This window comes from Metopolophium dirhodum, chromosome 2 (assembly GCF_019925205.1).
Source record: "Metopolophium dirhodum isolate CAU chromosome 2, ASM1992520v1, whole genome shotgun sequence".
Taxonomy (NCBI): Eukaryota; Metazoa; Arthropoda; class Insecta; order Hemiptera; family Aphididae; genus Metopolophium; species Metopolophium dirhodum.
In genome coordinates, this window is record NC_083561.1 from 27997556 (window position 1) to 28020202 (window position 22647).

General features: G+C 27.5%; 1 protein-coding gene across 2 annotated transcripts; it reads right to left on the bottom strand.

Annotated features, from left to right (window-relative positions):
* Positions 1 to 2449: 2449 nt before the first annotated feature.
* On the bottom strand, positions 2450 to 19536 carry LOC132939376 (fatty acyl-CoA reductase wat-like). Of its 2 annotated transcripts, none has more exons than XM_061006506.1 (9): positions 19453 to 19536; positions 13726 to 14102; positions 12816 to 13064; positions 11843 to 11988; positions 11622 to 11731; positions 11345 to 11540; positions 5727 to 5969; positions 4485 to 4742; positions 2450 to 3999 (listed from the first exon to the last, which is right to left on the bottom strand). In XM_061006506.1, the coding sequence occupies exons 2-9, from the start codon at positions 14077 to 14079 to the stop codon at positions 3894 to 3896; spliced, it is 1662 nt and encodes a 553-aa protein (XP_060862489.1). In that variant the 5' UTR covers positions 14080 to 14102; positions 19453 to 19536; the 3' UTR covers positions 2450 to 3893. The 2 variants fall into 2 exon arrangements, with proteins under 2 accessions (XP_060862489.1, XP_060862488.1); XM_061006505.1 differs by lacking the exon at positions 19453 to 19536 and adding an exon at positions 19302 to 19446.
* Positions 19537 to 22647: the final 3111 nt, after the last annotated feature.

The window sequence follows — 22647 nt, forward strand, 5'->3', positions numbered from 1 at the left end:
GATTAGATTAACAAGCACGGTACTAGTTGTATTTATAAGCTAGAAACATATTTTAGTTTATTTAAAAATAATTATACAGTTTTTTGGCTCCTCTGAAAAGTAACATACTAAAGTAAAGACACGTGTTGTTAGCGTTAAACTATAGCGATAAACTATTGCCTACTCCAAAAAATATTACGATCAATGCTTCTGGTTCGATCTATATTCGCCGGAATATGACTATACAATAATTCTATAAAATACGGTAGGACATAACAGACCGTTAAATAAACACTTCAGTAGGTACCTAATTCTACCTAATGCAAACCGAATCTATCAGCACACCTTACTCAAATCAACTCCAGAAGCATTTAAAATTATTGACGAATCTGACAGTCAATTTTTGTAAAAGGTGTAATTAACTTTTCGGACCTGTGTACAGTCCTACAATAGAGTTAGTTGTGGTTGATATTTTTTTCGTTATACCGTCTAAAATACAAACTCCCAATCCCAAATCTTACAGAACAGTGTTATTTTTTATCAGTAAAATGTTGCCCCAGGGCACTTAATGTCTAAATGCACCACTGGTTATAGCCTTTATTTTGTGTAGTCATTTATCTAAATTTTACTTAAGAGGACGTCGTGCCCGAATGTCTCGTCGTCTCCGTCTTACACAGTACGAGTGTACGACATAGCAAGTTTTTGTTCACCAGTTTCTATGGAGTACCTATTGTTAGTTTTGATATTAGAGTGTATTGACCTATATACAATTTAAAGGGAAGATTATTATCTAGGGCACGACGTATTTTATTGATATTATTATTATTTTTAATGAAATTATGATAATTTTAAAATGTACTGTTTCAAAAGGTCATAACTTACTTAAAAATAATAATACATATCAATAAAAGCCTACGCCGTGCCTAGATAATAATCTTACCTTTAAATTTTATAATAGGTCAATTCACTCTAATATCAATCTAAAAGCACACTATTGAAACTGGTGAACGAACATTTGCTATGTCGGAAGTGTGTATGACGGAGACAACACAAGCGGGTACGACGTCCTCTTAATCATAATATTTTCTGAAACATTTACCTATTTAAGTCATCAATATTATTTTATACTGAATTGTATAATAATGTATAATAATAATTATTATGAACTATATAACTATATAACTATATAATCATTGTTCTGATGACAGTTATCTTGCATTGTTTACTCTAATATTATTATTATATAATATTAAACACTTTACTACTATTATTGAGAGAAAAATATTCATAAATATAGTAAATGATAATTTTTTTTAGTATTTTATGTTATTTTAGATTAATTTTAATAGCCTAAAATGTAATGGCAATTAATTTTAAATATTATGTTATTCAAAATATTGTATACAATTAATTTGGAAAAAATGTAGACTGAACTGCGTGTAGGTAGTATTAACGTACTCACGTAGGCACTAATAATATACAATCAAACATTTATATTGCCCCTACTTTGACAAATTTTTGAGGACGTCCTTGAATAATTGCCAATTATTAATATTTTGTGACTTTGTGTGTGTGCGTGTGTAAATATTTTCTATTTCTCTATAAAAATGTATTTTTTACGTCTGGCGTATTGATTAATGGTGTATGTAGTTACTCATCTGTGGAAAGATCATTCCAAAAATGTATTTTGACAATATGTGAGTTTTTGTTATACCTTAATTTTTTTTATAACCAATAGGTCTATCTATGACCTAAATTGAATAAAGTAATACTATATGTATATTTATTATATTGAACTATTCGCAAATATATAATAAATCACATTATACATAGTATGTATATTATTTTTTTCTTGAACATTATATTTATTATTTAAAATTAATTTTTTCGACATTTAAAATATTACTCAAGATAAAAATAAAAATACTATTATATAACTACATTACACCAAAAATTATATTACATAAATACATAAACTCACACGTCATAACTTCACGATCTATGCGTCACTTGTCAATTGATGTTATTATTATCAGTTAACATTCTTATAATAATTAATAGGTATATAGGTACATTTACAAAGGTGATATTTTTTTAAGTGTCAGAAATCTAAATAGTGAATATAATTTAATTATGAAAAATTCAATGGGATTTTTCGAAGGTACAATTCACAATTTAAACTTGTTAATATTAATCATATATTTTTTTCAGCGACATTGAATTGAGTCCCAATCATACTTTTGCGTTATCGGAGTTGATTCCGTCAAATATTTGCTAGGTTGTTCGAGTTGAGTCCCTCAGCCTATTAGCATTATTCAGGAATCACTACGTGGAGGTTGGCTGAGTAGTCTCTCAAAAACCTGTATAATTTTTTACACTGTTTTTTTTTTAAAATCGTAATAGGAATACAAATAAAAAAGTAAATTAATTTAAAAATTATTAAAATAATAATATAAATAATTATTAGGAAATAATAATTATGTGTAATAATATAATAATGATAACATTTAAATGGTAGCTGGTAAAAATGTAAATGCTACTGATTTCAAAAAGAAAAATCTGCAAATTTGTTCATTTGTATAATATTTGTTTATCTGCTTCCGTAAAACTTGTTCCTTTTCCAATGTTTTTTTACATGGTTTTGTTGCTTTGCTTATAATTTTATTCGCAGAAGAGTTAACTCAACTCAACGTTATCCTATTTTACAATTATTAATACAAGCTGTATACTTTTCGAACTCTTTCGAACTTATGATACGCCGAGACGATCCCATACATGGCACAATAACACATACTACATACACTATAAACAAATATTTCTTTAAAATATCCACAACAATTTTATATTACTTAAGTAAAAAAAATAACTAATTATATAAGAACAAACAATTGTTTGGTAGGTATGTTAAATTATTACAATACAATTAAATCTATAAAATCATATTCATTTAAAACGTTTCAAGTAAATTAGGTACCTATATATTATATAATATGAAATGCAACCAATGGTAAACAAATTAAAACGTAAATCAATTAATATTATATCTAACAATAATATCCTACTTCTAAGCAAATCTTAAAAGCTAGAAATTAGGAAATACAAGTTTGTATTTCACAGATATCATAAAAATGATTATGCAATAATAATTAAATCTTAGATCTTAAATTTAAACTCCCTAGGTACTTCAGTACTTTCGAACACTCGAAAAAATTTTATTCAAAGGCTCAGGGTTGTATGGATATAATATAAGTAAATAAAAATAAAACGATTACCGTTTACTTAGGCATCAACAAAGTGTAATCGTCTATACTCTATAATATATATTTATTTTATAGTTTTTATAGATAGGTACAGAAAATGTTTTTAAAAATATATATATACGACGAAATAATACGAATAAGACGTGTAGGTAGTCATTTAAAGTATAGTTAACAGTATTATTGGATAATAATAAATTGGTATAAGCTAATATATTTAACATTTATTACAAAAATAAACATTTTGGAACAGGGAACTTTTATTTTAGGTAGGTACCTAATAGTTTTTTTATCAAAAAATGTCTATTAACATCAATAAGGTTACCTACTTGAATTATACTATTTTAAATGTTTAAAATTTCTTTTAAAACGGTTTGGTTAATTTTCATTATTGTTTTTATTATACATTTTTTTTTTTTTGATGACTTTCATTAGTAATCATAAACGGCGTATACTATCATAATATTATATACACGAAGTTTAAACTATTTGTCAATAGGTATGATTCGATTTGGACAGTAAATATTATAATACTACCTATAGGTACTCTGACTTGAATTCAACAATTATCACTTATCACATAGGTTTATGTAACCTATATTTAATTAATTGGTAAAAATACATCCTGTGTGTATGTTTAAGTTTCCACGAATTGTTTTACATGAGCCCAGTCAATTTTAGTGGTACACACACAATCAACCAGAGACAACACAACACAATTCCGTACACAAATATTAACAGAATATTATGTGCTATGTATAATCTGAAAATAAGAATACAATAAATTAAACATAGTACAATAATAGATAATACGTCATTAAAACTATTCAATTTTTGACAGATAAAATCAGTCTAATATAATTAAACTATCTGTAAAACATTTAAATACCTAATAGGTACTAGTTTTAAAAATAAATAATAGTAGGAAATTAAAGATATTTTTCTTAAAGCTTAATTTATAAATTTAGTTTATACATTAGATATAAAATACAACCCAAAATAACAATAAAGTGGTATTTAAATGTAAGAAAAAAAGGATTAGTAATTTCATATAATACATTATATAATACCTATAATAATATATTCGTGCCTGATTGAACATTTGATTTGTAATTACATCATTAAAATTTAGGTATAATATATAATTTAGTCTATAGCTAACCGTTAATTAAGATTGATGAATCTTCTATTTTCTAATAAATAATAATTATTGTACTATTGTACTTGTTTCATACATGTATAACTTACTTTTCCCATTTTTTCCTGGCCGCAGGCAATGTGTGTATATCATCTTTTACGAGATAAACTCTTAAACCAAGACAGTTTGCCTGACAAAAATAATCCCATGACAGTTGATGTATGTCGAAATTGAATAATTCTTTATCTTGGCCGTCGAGAGTATCCCATAACGCTAGTAATCGATCATTAGGGAACGTCCATTCTTTGTCCGAGAAATATGCCAGTATATCGCGTACTTTATCAATCTTCTTATAAATATTCATCAATCTATTTAAAAATATAAAACACAGTACTGTCGTTGAGTTTTTTTTTCATATAAAACTATATATGTCATTTTAACTAATTACCACTAACTGGTAACCATAAAATAGTAATTCAAAAATCAGAATTAATAGTACTACTATAATATATTCTTTTGTCATAATATATTAATATCCATTTAAGTTTCTACACTCATTATTTCAAAAAGTTTCAATTTACAGTTTTTATTTTTTCACCTTTTTTAATGACAACTAGAGCTGTGCTAAGGCGCCAATGAAAGTTAGCACGGCACTGATGACAATACATACACATTTTTTATTTCATATTCCTAGGCAAAATATTTTTCAGGGTATTTTGATACATAAACATAAAATTACTAATAAGTAGGTAGTATCTAGTCAAGTTGTTCCATGGAAGTGCACAACTCCGCTCATGGCTCATCTAAAGGTTCGGTCATAACTAACTATACTCTTACAAAATTTGATATTTATGTATCAAAGTATTCCGAAAAACATATTGCTTTCGAACATGAAACTAAAAATGTGTGTTTGTTTTCAAAAAACAGAAAAACTATTGTAATAAAAAATTGTAACAATATCATTTATTTTCAAAAATGTTATTGTGCCATGACATACAATTAAGTAAAAATTATATTTAAAAGAAATTTAGGGCCGTATTCATAGTCGATGCTTAAGAATATAAGTATTGCTTAAGCTATACTCATGACTCAAATGAGACTCATAACCAAGACTTCGGCTTAAGAAACGATTGAGAAATTATTACTTAAATTGGTCGAGACCTACCTTAAGCATTGCTTTTAGTTATAATCGCAATTTTCGTATTTTTTTAAATTATTAAAATTAGCTTAAGCAATAGGTACTTATTTTTAAGCATTTACTATGAATGCGACCCTAAGACTTTTCAAAATATTGAGTTTAGGCACTTAAATACATCACCTTGTATTTATTATTTAATTAAACTATTACCAACATTGGTTTTTGTCCAGAAAAACGAGCCAATGTATCCAGTGTATACCCAGGCACAACGTGACAAAAAAAATTTAACATTGCGTATAAATATGGATTTTTAGTAACCCAAAACGAAGAATACCAAATCGCCCGAATTGTAGGCCACTGCATACCATAACGTTCATTTAACTCGATAAACTCTTTCCATTTAATTGGTTTTTGTATTGAACTTGAACATGTATATATTGGTATCTCATCATGTGCCCTGTGAACATTTAAGGTTTTTTTTTTAAATTTGTGTCTATGGAATTATCTTAGAACTAGCTGTAACCACCTCATAAAAGTATAAGCTAATAACGTTTTTCGTTGATGGTATAATTATTAATTAATGATCATTAACGTAAGACGAATAGAAAATATTTTTGCGTACAATATATTTAATTTATCAATAATAATATTGATAGGTATTATAATGTATTTTTTTAAGCCTGGTAAGATAAATACATAAACCGGATATTACATTGAATCTTTGCTTATCAATTAGCATTCCTATAAAATATGGGTATACTATTATTAAAAATAGGTAAGAAAGCAATGATAAGCCATCACAGATTCACATACGGATACAGAAATGCACAAACAACAGAACTTGGTTTACTATATAGATCTATATGCCTATAATATTGTTTCTCGAAAACATGTTCGTGACATCTAAAATTTTTTTTTTATTAACATCATAAATTGTTAAATGTTTACACACACTTAGAAAAACAATTGATTTGTACAAAACTCGTTACCCGAAGTGATAAGTTTGGTGTTTCGTTTAGTAAAACCTAAAACTTTTAGAACTCTACCAGTAATAATATCAATGTGATATGTAGCTAAAGGAGAGAGTGCATGAGTAGTAAATTCCAAGATCTTTAATAGTATAAATCCGCTATAAATGAAGGTCATTAAGCGCGTAAGGGTAATTGGGTAGTGTATATAGGGTATCTGGATCTGGAGAAAGAGATAACAGTGCCTCGTGTTGTGGGATGAGAATTTGATTACATATAATCATATAGACCCAACATAATTGTAGACAATGTAGGTACATTCAAATACCTAGTTTAACAATATGGGGGCAGAGGCCTTAAGAACAGGAGTGATGGAGTAGATTTTCCAAACTAATGGAATAATACCTTCGACCATACGATTTCTAAATAATATAAATAAAGGAAAGAATAATAAGATTATGTTGCAACTTATTGATATTATTAATTATATAGTATTAACAAATATTTGTATAATTATTAATATCTATGTATATAAAAATAAGTGTACATTTTGAATAAATATATGGAAAAGTTTAATGTAGATTTAAATGATTTGTTAGAAAAAAAAGGTTCAAATACTTCATTTTTGAAAAAGCTTAAATATGATCAACTAATTTCGCATATAATTCAACTAAAGAATAATTCAAAAATAAAGGAACCGAATGATTATAAACTTTTAAAAAAAAACGACGTGTTAAACGTTGCTAATGTTAACAAGTTAATTGCACCTGTATTTGAAAATAATGAAATTAAATATTATGTACACGATGAAGAGTTATTTGATATTATACACGATGTTCATTTATCAATTGGACACGGTGGCCGAAACAGAATGGAACACGAGGTAAATACAAAGTACAAAAATATCACTAGAGATATGATTATGCTATACTTAAATAGTTGCGAATCATGTCAAAAAAAAGGATGCACAGCAAAGAAAGGGTTGGTGGTAAAACCAATTATATCTTCTGAGATGAATTCTCGCTGTCAGATTGACCTAATAGATATGCAAGCACAATCGGATGGTGAGTATAAGTTTATATTGGTTTACCAGGACCACCTCACAAAATACGTACTACTTCGACCGTTAAAACACAAACGTGCTGAAGACGTAGCGTATGTATTATTAGATATTTTCACAACATTCGGAGCACTATCAATTTTACAGTCGGATAATGGTCGAGAATTTGCAAATAAAGTTGTAACTGAAATATGTGCGATGTTCTGCAACTTAAAATAGTTCATGGTAAACCTCGTCACTCACAGAGCCAGAGTTCATTTGAACGAGCTGACCAGGACATTGAAAATATGCTTGCTACTTGGTTGACAGATAACCGTACTAAAAAATGGAGTGAGGGGTTAAAATTAAAATCGGTTTAAGATCGGTAATTTATCTCGGCTAAAATCGGGACTAAGGAAAGTCGCCTTTCAACTTTGTATAGTAGAAACCAATTTGTAATTTGCAAGGAAAGATTTCTGAAAGTCGATGATGTGCCACAAACCAAGATTTCACTACGAGAGACAGCACGGAAATTTTCTAATTTGGGTGGTCAGGGCTACGACCGATGTACGTGTGTACAAAAATGTAAAACACGGAAGTGCAAGTGCAAAGCTGCGGAGTGACTATGCACATCAAAATGCCACGGGAGTAGTACATGCGATAATAAGTAATAAACTGATAACATTGAGTATAAATATTATCATTACTCAATGGTAATAAATAATAACTACTAATAATTAATGAAATATAATTAAATAGTAATAAAATATAATATTAGTATAGGTACCTCCTAGTTAATATTTATCATGTTTATAAAGTTAAAATATAATGAATAAAATGCTTTATAATTTACAATTACATAGTATTATCCATATTGCCCAATATATGAAGGTCATTTTACATAACGCCCGGACATTATATAAAATGCCTGGCCATTGTATAAAATGACCAAATTGTATACTTTGCCCGTAACATATATAACCCATAGCAACCATTAAAAAACAAAAATTTCTATCGTAAATCTCGAAATTCCTGTTTGAACACCTACCGGGCGTGATCACTTCCCTTTTTAAATTAGCCTATGACACTCACAAAGAATGTGGCTTTGTATTGGTGAAAGAATTTTAGGTTCAGTAGTTTCGGAGTTTATCCCGAACATACAAACAAACGCTATCATTTTATATATTAGTATAGATAAAAATGAATGTCTGTGTGTAGATTAGACGTCTGGGAAGAAGATACGCTAATTTAAAGTGTTAAATTTGTTTATTTTATTCATCGGATTTTAGTACGGTTGCGTGAGGCTTTTGTATTAATTGATTATATCAATCCTCCGTAGGTGGAATTAAGTAAAAATGACAAACTTGGCACAATTTTGATATTTTAGAGTTAAATCATACACTTACGTACAAACAGCACGGGGTCCGTGATCTACCGCAGGTAGATTGCCTACCTGATAATATACTGCTGCGAATCAGAATTTTTATTCCGGGCAACAGAAAAGTTAAGATAAATTTTGAACACTATACACCATACTCCGAATATTAAATAACGAATTGAATAAAGTTTGAGTCATATAGAATTGGTACATTTAACGGGCAACGAAGTGCCATCGGGATCAGCTAGTTATTAATAAAATAATAGTGACTATTAGCATACTCAAATGTTTACGCATTAAAAATTTAAACTTCTTTACGTGTTGCTCATAAATCATAGTAAACATACAACTGGATAATTCATTGTAATTTGTAGCCTATTAATAAGCAATTTAATTACAAAATTACTAGGTTTATTATAGTCGTATACTCGTATGAGATAATTTAGTGTATTGTTTTAGAAAACTTGCGTTATGTCATAGTTATATTTTCATAATTACAAGTTATAGCTAGGTACATCACATACATTACGTTTGCCCAATCTTAAGTTGCCATGAAATAAAACAAGTCATTCGCATCATTTAATATAACCTATTATTGTATTAGTCATATACCTCATCAACTTTTTGACATTGAATTGCATCTTCAATGAATATTATATCCATTTTTAATCTATTTTCCTTTCTCATCATCGTGATTTAAACTTAAAAAAACAAAGCCCCCCCCTTTTCCGGAAAACGTAATGTCAGTCTTACGTCCTTACGAGCACATCCGGTTTTACATATTATACTATTTATACTGTCACCATTGTTCTTGCTGTTTAAGATGTACGTGTGAATTGTATAAACTATACATTATTACAAATGTCTTTTTTGTTATGGACAAATCTACTATACATCAACAATTCTCAATTTCCGTTTTTTTTTCAAATATTATAAGAACTCATAAGACAAAACTTAAATCATGTCAAAATTTCTGGTAAAAATTGACATCAATCGTAATCAACGTATGATGTATAGGGTGATTCACTATTTAGAATAAAACAAGCATGTGCAACCCCTTTTTTCTTCAATATTTCAGTTATTCAAAATACTCAAATTTTGAACTAGGTACACCAACAATTTCAAAAAAATCATCCACTAATTAGTTTACATTAAAAATTATGGGGGGGGATTCTCATTTGAAAAAAAAAAGCTTGTATCTCCAATGTGACTCTTTAAGTAGGTATAGTACACAAAATCTCATACATTTGAAAATAAAGTCTTTAAGTATGTATTTAAAAATTCCAAAAATCAGAATTTATTCATTATTAAAAGAAAAAATGGGGGTGGACATGCTGGTGATTCATCCTTTATAGTGTATATAATATAACATGCATCAGTTATCGCCAAGTCTGTACCATATAACAGATAGTTGGTCACACAGGCATACGGAATTTCACAAAGCCTGGTCACCCAACCTAACCTCATAAGTTGTTATTATAGCTATTTAAAAATATTAATGATACATAGGCACACGGTTCTTTTTTTAAGCATTTAAAGTTTAAGATTTCGCCAAAATCCCGACAATTTACCAATAATGTTCTATAGTTAGATAATAATACCAATTCATCTATCTAACGATTTCGGTTATTCATATGAATATCAAACTTTCACAATTGCGGTTGTTATTATTTTCTATACACAACGAAATATTTAGACTAATTTTAAGATATTTATACCACGAATGCCTAACCTATATGTTGTACGGTACGACGGTAACATTGTTTTATAATTTAATAACATCGATGTAATATGATAGACATATATAATACTTTAATATTTATTATATAGTACCTATATGTTTTTTGCAAAATATAATTCAACCTACCGTATATATTAATATAAAAATAAATTACTATCTAATATAATTAATAGTTAATAAAAAATTTACTTTTGAATAAAGATTGACACACAGTCTCCACACAACTTTCGTTGTTCGTAAGCAATGATATATCGTTAAACTCTAATTTAATACTTCCATCACAATAACGATGTTCCCTCAAAATCTATTATACTTAAACAGCAGAACGAATTTCTTAGCTTTTTTTTTAGTATAACCTTTCCGTATATATTACGTAATGCATAGTAAAATACATTTTTTATCACAATGCACTTTCTCTCTTATAATTAATTATATCCGCATACAAATATATTATTATCCATACACATACGTTATAAATTAACTATTGCTGTTATAATTACTTACGATGAAAACTCAAAACAAAATATTATATAATGCACATTTGTATACTTATCTAAAATACCTAAATTACTTGATTTACTTAAATAATTTATGGTTTTTTAAACTGTAGAATCCGTTAGATTAAACAAACGGTGCGTTATTATCTTATTAAACGACAATTCGTCAAAAAAAAAACTATAACCATAGGCATTTTAATAAAACTTACACTTTTGCAGTTGCCGTTTCTTTAGCAGCACATATAAGAGCGTTTACAACAATGTCGACGGGAATTATATCGGTTACAATATTAGAATCGAGATAATATGTATGAAGTACTCCGGTACCAGCTCCAACTACGATTCCGGTTGGACCATATACATTATCTATCCAGCCTCTAACTGGTTCCCGGTAAGTACCAACCACTGTAAACAAATAACAATATTTTAAAAACTTTTAAACCTGTAATATTATAAAAGCAAATATTATGATTCAATAATACGTACCCACGGTGGGTCGGAAAACTAATATTGGAAGATCTTGAGCTTCTCTTCGAATGGCATCTTCTGCCAAGGATTTCGTAAAAGAATAAGTGTTTGGTAAATCGCCAAGGATTCTTAAAAGTTAAAAATAATATTGTTGTTACGATAAAATTATATTGATATTGTTACTATAATATTACTTTAGGTTATTATTCCTATAAAATAAATATATATGACAGTCTTACTTGCTAGTCATACCGTGAAGTGTTTGATCATCGGTAGAAGAAACCAATTTCAATACATCTTTATAGTCAGCAATAGGATCGTAAAATTTTTCGTCGATGTGCAATCGGTTGCAATTTGAAAATGCAGTGGAAATATGTGCTACGACCTATCGATTAAGAAACCATTATAGTGCATTGTTAATATTTGTTATTACAGTATATAATATAAACCTATAATTTAGATGCATTTATTTAAAGTAGCTATACAAAACCTGTTTGGAAACAAAATCGTACCTACTTATTTGCGTTAATTTACTATAGGTACATTTTTTATTACACAATACCGTTCATGTAAAATCATTTTTATTCTATTTCTTAGAAGAGCAATAAAACCAATCACAAAAAAATCATGATTATAATAATAATAGTTCTTACTGAAGTGGTTCTCAACTTTCATTACATTTTGTATGAAACTCAATTATGAATTATTGGGTAAGTATGTTATTTAAAGTTAAAACTTGTTAAAACTAATTTTTATGAAATTATTACGTTTGTAACACTTTGTGACCAATCAGCAAAATATTTATCAGCATTCCACCCATGGTTTTGGAAACGCTAACTTATAGAAATATATTTAAATATAGAATACACGACAAATTATTGATAAAATGAATAATAATAAAATGAATAATTCATTGTTGCAATAATTAATAGTCTAATATATTTAGTGTTATGAAACGTTTAACATACATTTCAACGAGTAAATTGTAAGTTGTTATGGAAGTTCCACATCGCATATAGAAATACACAAAAATTAAAACAAAGATTTCAACCAGTTATGTAAATTTATTAAAATCAATTTAATTTTACAAGTTTGGAGTGTTTATATAGTATAAATTATTGAACCATATAGGTACCTACTTGACCTATAATCTATAAAATACCAATTGTTATTATATATTATGTATTAATGTATACCATATTTTAATGTTACCTTTAAGTTGGTTATTGTCTTGGCCAAATTTATCAATTCTCTTGTCCCAGAAACATTTATGTCCATAGCCACTCGAATATGTTCATCAAAACGCACAGTAGCTGCTCCATGGAATATTATGTTCACTTCTTTAATCAGTGTATTTCGACTGCTTGCACTTAATCCTAGACCCGGCAAACTGCAGTCACCGGCTACTCCGGAAACTTTATGATAATACTTGGGAACTTCATATTTTAATCTTTTGAACAACTATATAACGATAAAAATTTTGATAGAATAATTACAGTAACGCTTACAAATTATTCATTTTTAGAAAATAATGAAAGTTACAAATTTAAATTAATTATTGGGAGATTTTATATAATATACAATTATACAAGTAGGTACCTGTTATTTATATAACTTTTTTGTCTCCAATCAAGAAAGACAGAATTAATCATTAATTTATATAGAGATTAAAAATCAAACGAAAAACGGCTTAACTTTTGGTGACACGGTGGGGTAATTATTTACCCCACGATATTTTTTATATGCTATAAATTATTTTGTGAATTTTCTAAGCAAATGTCTAGCAAATGTCTAAGTAATGCTATCTTTTAGTAACTTTCATATGTAACAATTAATATACTTCAATATAGAGTAAAAAAATAGTTTTATAATGTCTAATGTAATAATGAACACTTGGTACCTAAGTACCTAACCAATAAATGTGTACAAAAATATTATTATTATTTTAACCGAAAAAAAATACTTAAATACCTTGCGCGCGAAGCTATGTAATACCACGAGCGTCACTAAATTTATACTATATCGGTCATTATATTATTTTCACTTATAAAATAAATTACAAAACATGTAAAAAGTAGGTTAGTGAAAAAAAAATTATATAACAATATATATTTATATTTACCCTGTCTTCAAATATATCTTCCAATCGTTCATCGACGTTTTTCCCCTTCTTAGATCGGATCAGCAAATAAATGTGTTTTATGTGTGGACATGTTCTGAGTAGTTTTTCCACTAGAACCTTGCCCATAAAACCTGTACCGCCGGTTAAAAATACGACTCCATCCCTGAAAAACTCTTGTATTGGGCTTCCGATTTCGGACTCATCAACTTCTCGAGGTTCGTTGAAGCTCCGCTCACCCAACAGCTCCAGAGGATCCAAGTAATATTTAGAATTTATTATGTCTTTGACTGACACCTGTAACGGTGCACTGTCTTGCCTTCTTTCGATGTACTTACGATGTAAATCGAGAGCCATATTGTGAGCTATGGATTTAATAACTGTAAAAATAAAAATAGTAGGTACCTATATAATATGTATACTGTATGGTATTTAGGTATAAAAATAGACATTTTTGAACGTTTTAACTAACCATATAATTCAGAATAATTATTATTGAAACAACTATATCTAATACCAAAATAAAATCGTTTTCATTATCTTAAAAACGGTATTTTCTAAGGTTTTTTTCATTTAATATTTGAAATTAAAAAATATATTATTTATATACTTTATGATTTCAAATATAATCCATTATGTATATATTGATTTAATATCCATTATGTATATTCGTAGTAATGTCAACTTAATATTTTAATTGTAAATATTAAATGCAATTTACCAATGTAAAACTTATAAATAGGTAGAAGAAAAACCATCAAACGGTTATTTTACTTATGTAATATGCGTTATTAATTACATATGCATTGGCGTTTTCACGGACGACGCAGTATACGATATATTTGACAAGAGTTTTGATCATGAGTGGTTTTCCGGGTATTTTTTTAATATTTTAATTTTAATTAAATAAATTCTCAAAGCCTAACATGATATAAATCGTATATAATATACTATTATGTTTTTTATGCAATAATTTTGAATCGCCTGCATATTGTCTCCAGGTATATCACTCTTATGGTAATAATTAATAAGCAGGATTAAGATTTATATATAATATATATTATTATGTGTCTGCGAATAACGTTGTATGTTGTAACAAACAGCTGTGGTTGTTATATTTTTGCATATTTTGAATGAAATGCGTATTATTGCGTATTATTTCAAATGCGTAAAATATAAGATGCGTATTATATACGACAGGTATAACAATGTTGATTGATAAGAAAATAATAGAAATTAGAATATTATATATCCAAAAAATAACCAAGTATTTAATTTACTGTACCTAGGTATTATATATTTTAGGTACCTATGGTACCGGGGAGCTGTAATGCAAATCGCGGTTCTCTCTCCAGTCCTCGATAATACAGAAAAAAAAGGTACCTATAGTAATTTAATTTATATTTTGTCTCAATTGTCATATATTATATATAATATATAACTGTTATAACTGCAAAAGTAGATTAGATTTAATATTTTAGATCATATTACAACTATACACTACCTGCAGCAAAATTAGTAGGTTTGTGGTTTGAGTATTTGACAACATAGTCGTGTGTATTCTGAATGCGTTTCGCGTTTTTACTTTTTTGTGAAAACATTTTTAACATTTGGATTTGCATTTTAAGTGGAATATTTATTTGCATTTTTCATTATATTTTCATAAAACAATCATAGGTCTACTTCTACTTATAAGTAATAACTAATAATTATAGAAATACCTACTAGTAATCATATTATTGAAGGAGTAATCACGTAAATATGTATAGATAATATAATTATTGGCTTTTCAGGAAGCAGGTAGCATTTGTAATTTAAATGATAATATCAGTAAGATATTTTCAAGTTTAAGATATCATCAATTTCTAAACGCAATTTGGCTTTCTTTTTGTTTAATTACATTGATAAATATTATGACAGTGATCTAGGTATATTATTCAATTATTTGATGTAACACGAGTGTCACTTAATTTATAATGGCAATAAGCATATAATATTACAGTAATTGGTATACAATAGTGGCGAATAACACGTTGTTGTATATTTAATTAACAATATATAGAAAGTCAGAATTATAATAATTAATGTACAACTATTAATATTACTCAAGAAACACAACTATTTTGAACATAACCGTGAAATATAATTTAAGAAGCCGAACAAGATCCGTCTCTAATAAGAATTTAAGTATATCACATAATCGCTCTCGTTCCCGCAATACCTATAATATAGTCATAGTTTATGATAACACAGTAAAACCAATACATTCTTTAATTCACTGATGACCTTAAGTGTGAATTTCTATGACTAATATATATTATATTTATAACATACCTACGTGACTATTGTTCAATGCTGTATTTATTTAGATTAGTTAATTACCAAAATTATAATCGTTATCTGTGTTATGAAGAGGGGGGGGGGGAGAGCAGTTGCCCCGCAGACATATTATAGAGAATGTGACAAAGATTTGTTTTCCCCCATGTTATAAGCACTAATTTATTATTAATTACAACACATTCATTTTTATTTTTAAAGCATAATACATTATTTTTTTGTGTGATACGTTTTATGTAAATTACATAAAGATTTAGTTACGAGGTATTGTCATTAGTGTAACGAAATGTATAATAATTGTATTGCTGTATTGGTATACTTTAGTTGTATACTTATGAATAGTATAAGATTCAACAAATGCAGATACAGTGAGTACCTATTAACTTGATCATTTTTCAATAATTTAACATCATAGAATGTATAGTTTTATTATTGGTAAAATAGTTGAGATGTAGAAGAGCATCACTTCCTCTGCACCCCCCCCCCCCCATCCAACCCTCAATAAAGTACTCCAAGTTAAGCCACAGGTCTAATAAAATCGTAGCATTCAACTGGTTTATTTTTGTTTGCTAATCATTTAATACCAACCAAATTGGCCAGGGAAGTAGCTCTGCTACAATATAGAAGATTTGAATAATATATCTTTAGTCTCCTCTCCAAACCTTAATTGTTATGAGAAACCTTGTACATATTTCATTTTCAAGATTTTGGGCTTTGAAACAAAACAATTTTTCAACATAAATCAAAAATCAAATTATTAAAAGTAGAAAATTTCAAATATCTATATACCTACAATATACATACAACACGAGTCACAACAATTTTGAAAACAACAAAAAAACAAAATTGATTTTATCAAAAAGTGCAGGTGTAATGCACATTTTTTTTCTCGATTATTTTTAAAAGTGTGTGCTGGAAATTTCCACCTTTTTACCAAAGTAATAACTACTTCTAATTCACTACCAGAAACCACCATTAAACTTGAAGTTCAGCAAATGTTTATATATTCTGGATTTGATGAAAGATAAAAAAATCGCCCAGTTAATATTCATACCTAAAATTTAAAAATTTAATACAAGATTCTATACATTTTTCCTTACAAAAATAATAAAAAAAAACAAAAACAGTTTGAAAATGTACTATAAAATCCAACATAGGTTCTTGTTATTCCAATTTAAGATATTAAAAACAAACTCGATTTTACCTACCTATTTTATTTTCCCACAACCACTGACAATTTGAGGATATGCAAATTGCAAATTAGCAAATGCAATGTTTTTCTCAAACTTCAATTTAACCTATCTTATCACTAATAGCATTACCCCTATTTTTATTGAAATAACTGAGATGTAACTTAAATATTTCATTAAAATATTAGATAGGTACCCTCAAAAAAAAGAGATTACTTCGTTCGCCGTTATATTTGTTCATACCTATTCATACCCATTCCTAGGTAACTACTTAGTTTTATACAGAAAATACTCAAACAACAAAAAATTCTTCACACACACACAAAATATATTCATAAGTGGTAATTTGTATAATATACACATTAGTTAGTATTTAATTTATTAATATTTATAATATATTTTAGAGAATATAACAATATATATTATGTAACAGTTGAATATAGTAAATTAAAACATACATACAGCTCTGTTTCCGAAAATGTCAAAAATGTTGTTTTAATGAAGCATTTAAGGTCAAAATCTATATGAGACTAAATGTTGCCGTACACTCGTCTTATTTTCAATGGCAAAACATACCTTCATTTGGTTTATGCTACTTAACCCATCTGTAGCTGATGTATAAACTAAATTCAAAAAATACCTACTCCCAAAATATTTGAGAAAATATGACGCCCGGAGATGAATCCCTAGGTTTTTCCACCCTAGATCCGACCCTGAATTTAGGACCAGTTGCTCCTAAAAGCAATAAGTATTTTAGTGCCAGTAAAATTACGCTGTTTATATTTTACGATCAGTATATCATTTGCACTACTTATTTTTACCATCAATGTATCGATTTTTGAAAAACAAAAATTGTTACTGGCTTGCGGCCACATGCATTATATTCTATAATTATATCGAGACTCTTACGAAACACCATTATTTCATCATTATCATCTAAAGTATTAATTAGAGTGATTATTAGACGAACACAAGTTTTAATTATACTAACTTTCATATACTAACTATTGACAAACATTAAACATATTTTTTTATTAAATTTGAAAAAAGCTATTTATTTAAATACCGACTTTGAATAGTTTTTATTCATTACACATTTTTATAAATATATAGTATAATAATATATATAATAATATTATAATAGTAATTTATTTAATTGTAATAAATATTTATGTAGATTAGATTATAAATATATTATTGAGGTCCCGTGTTCATTGTATTCCAATAAAAATAATGTTATGTGCTATTGAATACAATAAATATTATTCAGCGCAATTGTTACATGGTAAGTTAATTTTAAGGACAATAAAATGGTACACTCCAGAATTTATCACTCCAGAATATGGTTAGTTTGAAACTTAGATTAAAAGGTTAAAAATGTATAACAATTAGAGATGAGTGTACTGTAAATTTACCAGGTGAATTTTTACTGGTCAAGAAATTTATCGTAAATTTTACCAATTTTTTTTTACCCAATAAATATTATGTGGCCCCTCTAATCAATGCAACCAAAAACACCTATCCCAAATTGTAAAGAGATATATTTTTCACGGAAACTGATAATAAATACCAATGCGATGATTATTACACTATAATCATATTTTCTATTTTCTTGACACTGCATGTCTATAAGTAATAGTTAAAACTTTAAAGTAAATAAATATAAACGTTTTTTTTTTTTAAAAAACTTATAAAAAATAAAGGAAATACTTCGTTAATTTTGATAGTTTAATTTAAATTATTTATTAATTGTATTATGAACAGTTAAATATTTATAATAAATACTAATACAAAACAATAGATCCATTTTTAGTTCTTTATTGTTATTATTAGAAAGAACTAAATTTGTCAAGAATACAACAATAGAAATAACAATAGTATTTACTAATAAAAAAGACGCATCTAAGATATTTTATTATTTAACCTTAGATTCTAATTAACCATTTTTACCACTTTATTGGTATATTTACCGATATTTTTTTTTCGTAAATTCTCCATATATAATAAAAACGCACTTAAAATAATAAAATAGTAAATAAACAAAATACATACCCAAAACAATTACTGAATTAGTTGATTACCGACCTATTTTATCTTATATTAATTTAACAGATGCAACTAGTGTTTAATTTAAATAAATATTTCACTATAAGATACATTATTTCTACTTTATAACATTTAATGAAAATAATTTGGTTCTTACCTCATTTATGTAAAACTATGAGTGAGTACTGTGTAAGCGTTTAGTACGAAACTTCTTTCGCGAGTTCGAATACCAAATGACAAGTATTCTACACAGAAATGGTACCTATTAGAAAAATAATAAAATCAGAGCCGTCCGTATTTTAGTGGGGATTTCAGGATCATTTCCCCCTCCTAATCGAAAACTTTCATAGTTCAATTATGTTTCATTGTGTCTAATTAATTCAATTTTAGTTTTTATATAAGTTAAAAGATATTTTAATAATTTATATTATATTCGAGAAACTATTTGATATTTTACTATATTTTTATAAATCCAATGGAAATAAGCTTATCCAAAAACGGTTTTATCATGTTAATGATTATTTCCAGTTTCCACCTATTTACTCAATAACTACTGAAATAATTTAAAAATATCACACATTTAATTGTTTAAAATACTATCATCTGTCATCTATGTTTATTTTGAATTTATTTTACGAAATAACTGAAACACGTGACTTTAAATATTTTAAAACTAAAATGATTGTAGACAAAATAAAACACACACACACACATTTATGTAAAATTAGTACGTTTTTCTGTTGTTTTAGCATAAACATGCGTATAAAAAGTGATATGATCATACACAACTCGAGTTTTATTTATTTATGTGTCCATTAAGTAAAAACATTATTTCCTTATACCATATCGTCAGATACACGTCGTATACACAACAAATATATTCAAATGAGTCATGATGGAATGGCCATAACCCTCTGGCCGCCATATTATTATACTTACCTACGTGATTTAGCACATCAAAAAATGTATGTTTTTGTATACATATCGTGGATAATCTTTTTTATCTACTTCGTGAAATGCATGTTCATATATTATAATTTATACTGCGTATTACTGTACCTATATACCTACTACCTACTGTTTAAAAAATAATTGAAATGTGTACATAATAGGTGTAAGCACATATTGAGGAGAACTTTACAAGACATATTTAGACATTTTCCAGAGTGGTAATAGGTATTAGTTAACTAAAAAGACACTCATAACCTATGTGCAATATATAATAATTAAATTCACCGTATGATGCCTATGGGTTAACGAGCATCTAAGCTTCTCTTGATAATGATTATTAACAATACTACCTATTTTTATTTATTATACTACCACCATCATTGTATTATTGATTCATATATTGATTGTTTTTGTTTACTTAATGTTTGTGTTAAATTGTTCACTTATGTATTGTAATCATAACATTGTATTACATATTAATATGCTGTTATATTGGGCACCAAGCCGGTTATAGCCTTATAAGTATCAATAATATTAACATATTATAGGTACCTAAGTACCTAACCTATGTTTTTCACAAAACTAATTAATATTAATATATTAATATCAAATATGTATATATTTAATAATCTATAGAGTCTATAAAATATCATTTTAATTATTATATATTTATAAATTATTTAAATGTATTGCTTCCTTTCACAAACACTAGAATAATCACGTGGTCGTGACTGTTACACACAATTTTAAATAAATAATATAGCACTATAATTACCTATGGATTTTTATTTATTATTTAACAATAAGTCGTTATAGTTTCGTAACCAAATTTCGCTCCATACTCAAAAAATAATTAATCGAATACATCATTACACCATTAAATTCATATAGGTACGATACATTTATAAATGCACGTATACACATTGACGTCCGTCTTACTTCTCGCATTTACGTGTGTAAGTATATAAAAGAAATTCAACAATGCAATAATATTGTCATGGTCACTATTCTTTCTTACGTTGTATAGGTCGCCGCACCGATGGTACATAATAATATATTGTTATTGCTTATATTAGTCCAATTTTAAAAATTGTATTTTTTATACTCATGTTATTTTGGATGAGAACAATTATTATAAACGTGATGGTGCAATCCTTAAAAGATTTAATATCAGACGTAAAAGAAAATATTATCTGCCCCACACCTACACCTATAGCATTATAAAAAACAAACAATCATCGAGTGGATTTTATATGTGATATCGTGTGAGTCTACCCGAGAGCCACAATGGTCTCTGCGACAACTGGTTTTCGTTTTTTTTCGTGATTAAATAGGGCACATTCACCGTCGGCCGTTTAGTCAATGAATATTTTTCGTTATTAATCTTATTGTGATTTTTGCTTTCATAATAATTAAAAAATGATTTTATCAGCAATTTTAGCTTTCCTTATTGATGTTTGGAAGAAGGTGCACATATTTCTACATATACATATGACTTGAAAATAGGTATTCCCTTTTTACTTAAAAATAACACTACGTTTCATATGTCTATGATTCGTCTGGAAGTCATATTTCTTATATCACCCTGGAAAAAGTCCACAACATATGTTGGTAAATTCTCTACAGTTATTTGTTTTTCAAACGTTCATTCGAAATTTTACGACATACACCATTCGACCAGATTATAATTATAGATTCTAGATAATCTAGATGAATCGTCGACGTCCTCTCCCTTAGGTTACTGGATCAATATTTATTATTGTTGGGCAAAATAAATAATTATTAATATTATTCTACACGTCAAAACAACAGTGCTTATTAAAATTGTTCTTTTTTCTTGAGCCAACATAATAGGTATTAGCTATAATATAGTATATATTATGAAATATGTTTTTTAAATTACTTATAAGAGAGATATATTTTTTGTCCGTAGGCTTTCTTGACGACAAATAATTACTGTAATTATTATTTATTATTATTGTTTTTGAACGACTCTCTGTCTTAAATTAATTTTAAATACCTAGCTCAACACTTTTGGATTCTGAGCGGAGCGATTTATAAGATGTATGTTTTTTGTCTGCGTCCTTCATCACCTTTCGGGGAAATAAATATGCTTCGATTTTATATTTCAACTTTTTTTTATATCCCCATTCTCCGTACAATAGATCTCAAATAGAAGTCCTTAAAAGTTATAACTTTATAATTACCTACTACCTAACTATATCATAAATAAAAAAAAACACTGAGTATGTGCGTAAAAAGTAATTAAATAAGCAAGTTCGATGATAGGCTATGGTAGTTTTGTGTCTATAGGGGACGGCGGCCTTTTATTTTTTAGGTTCTGAGCGGAGCAATGATAGTGTATTGATATTACAATTTACAACGATGCTTGTTATTTTTT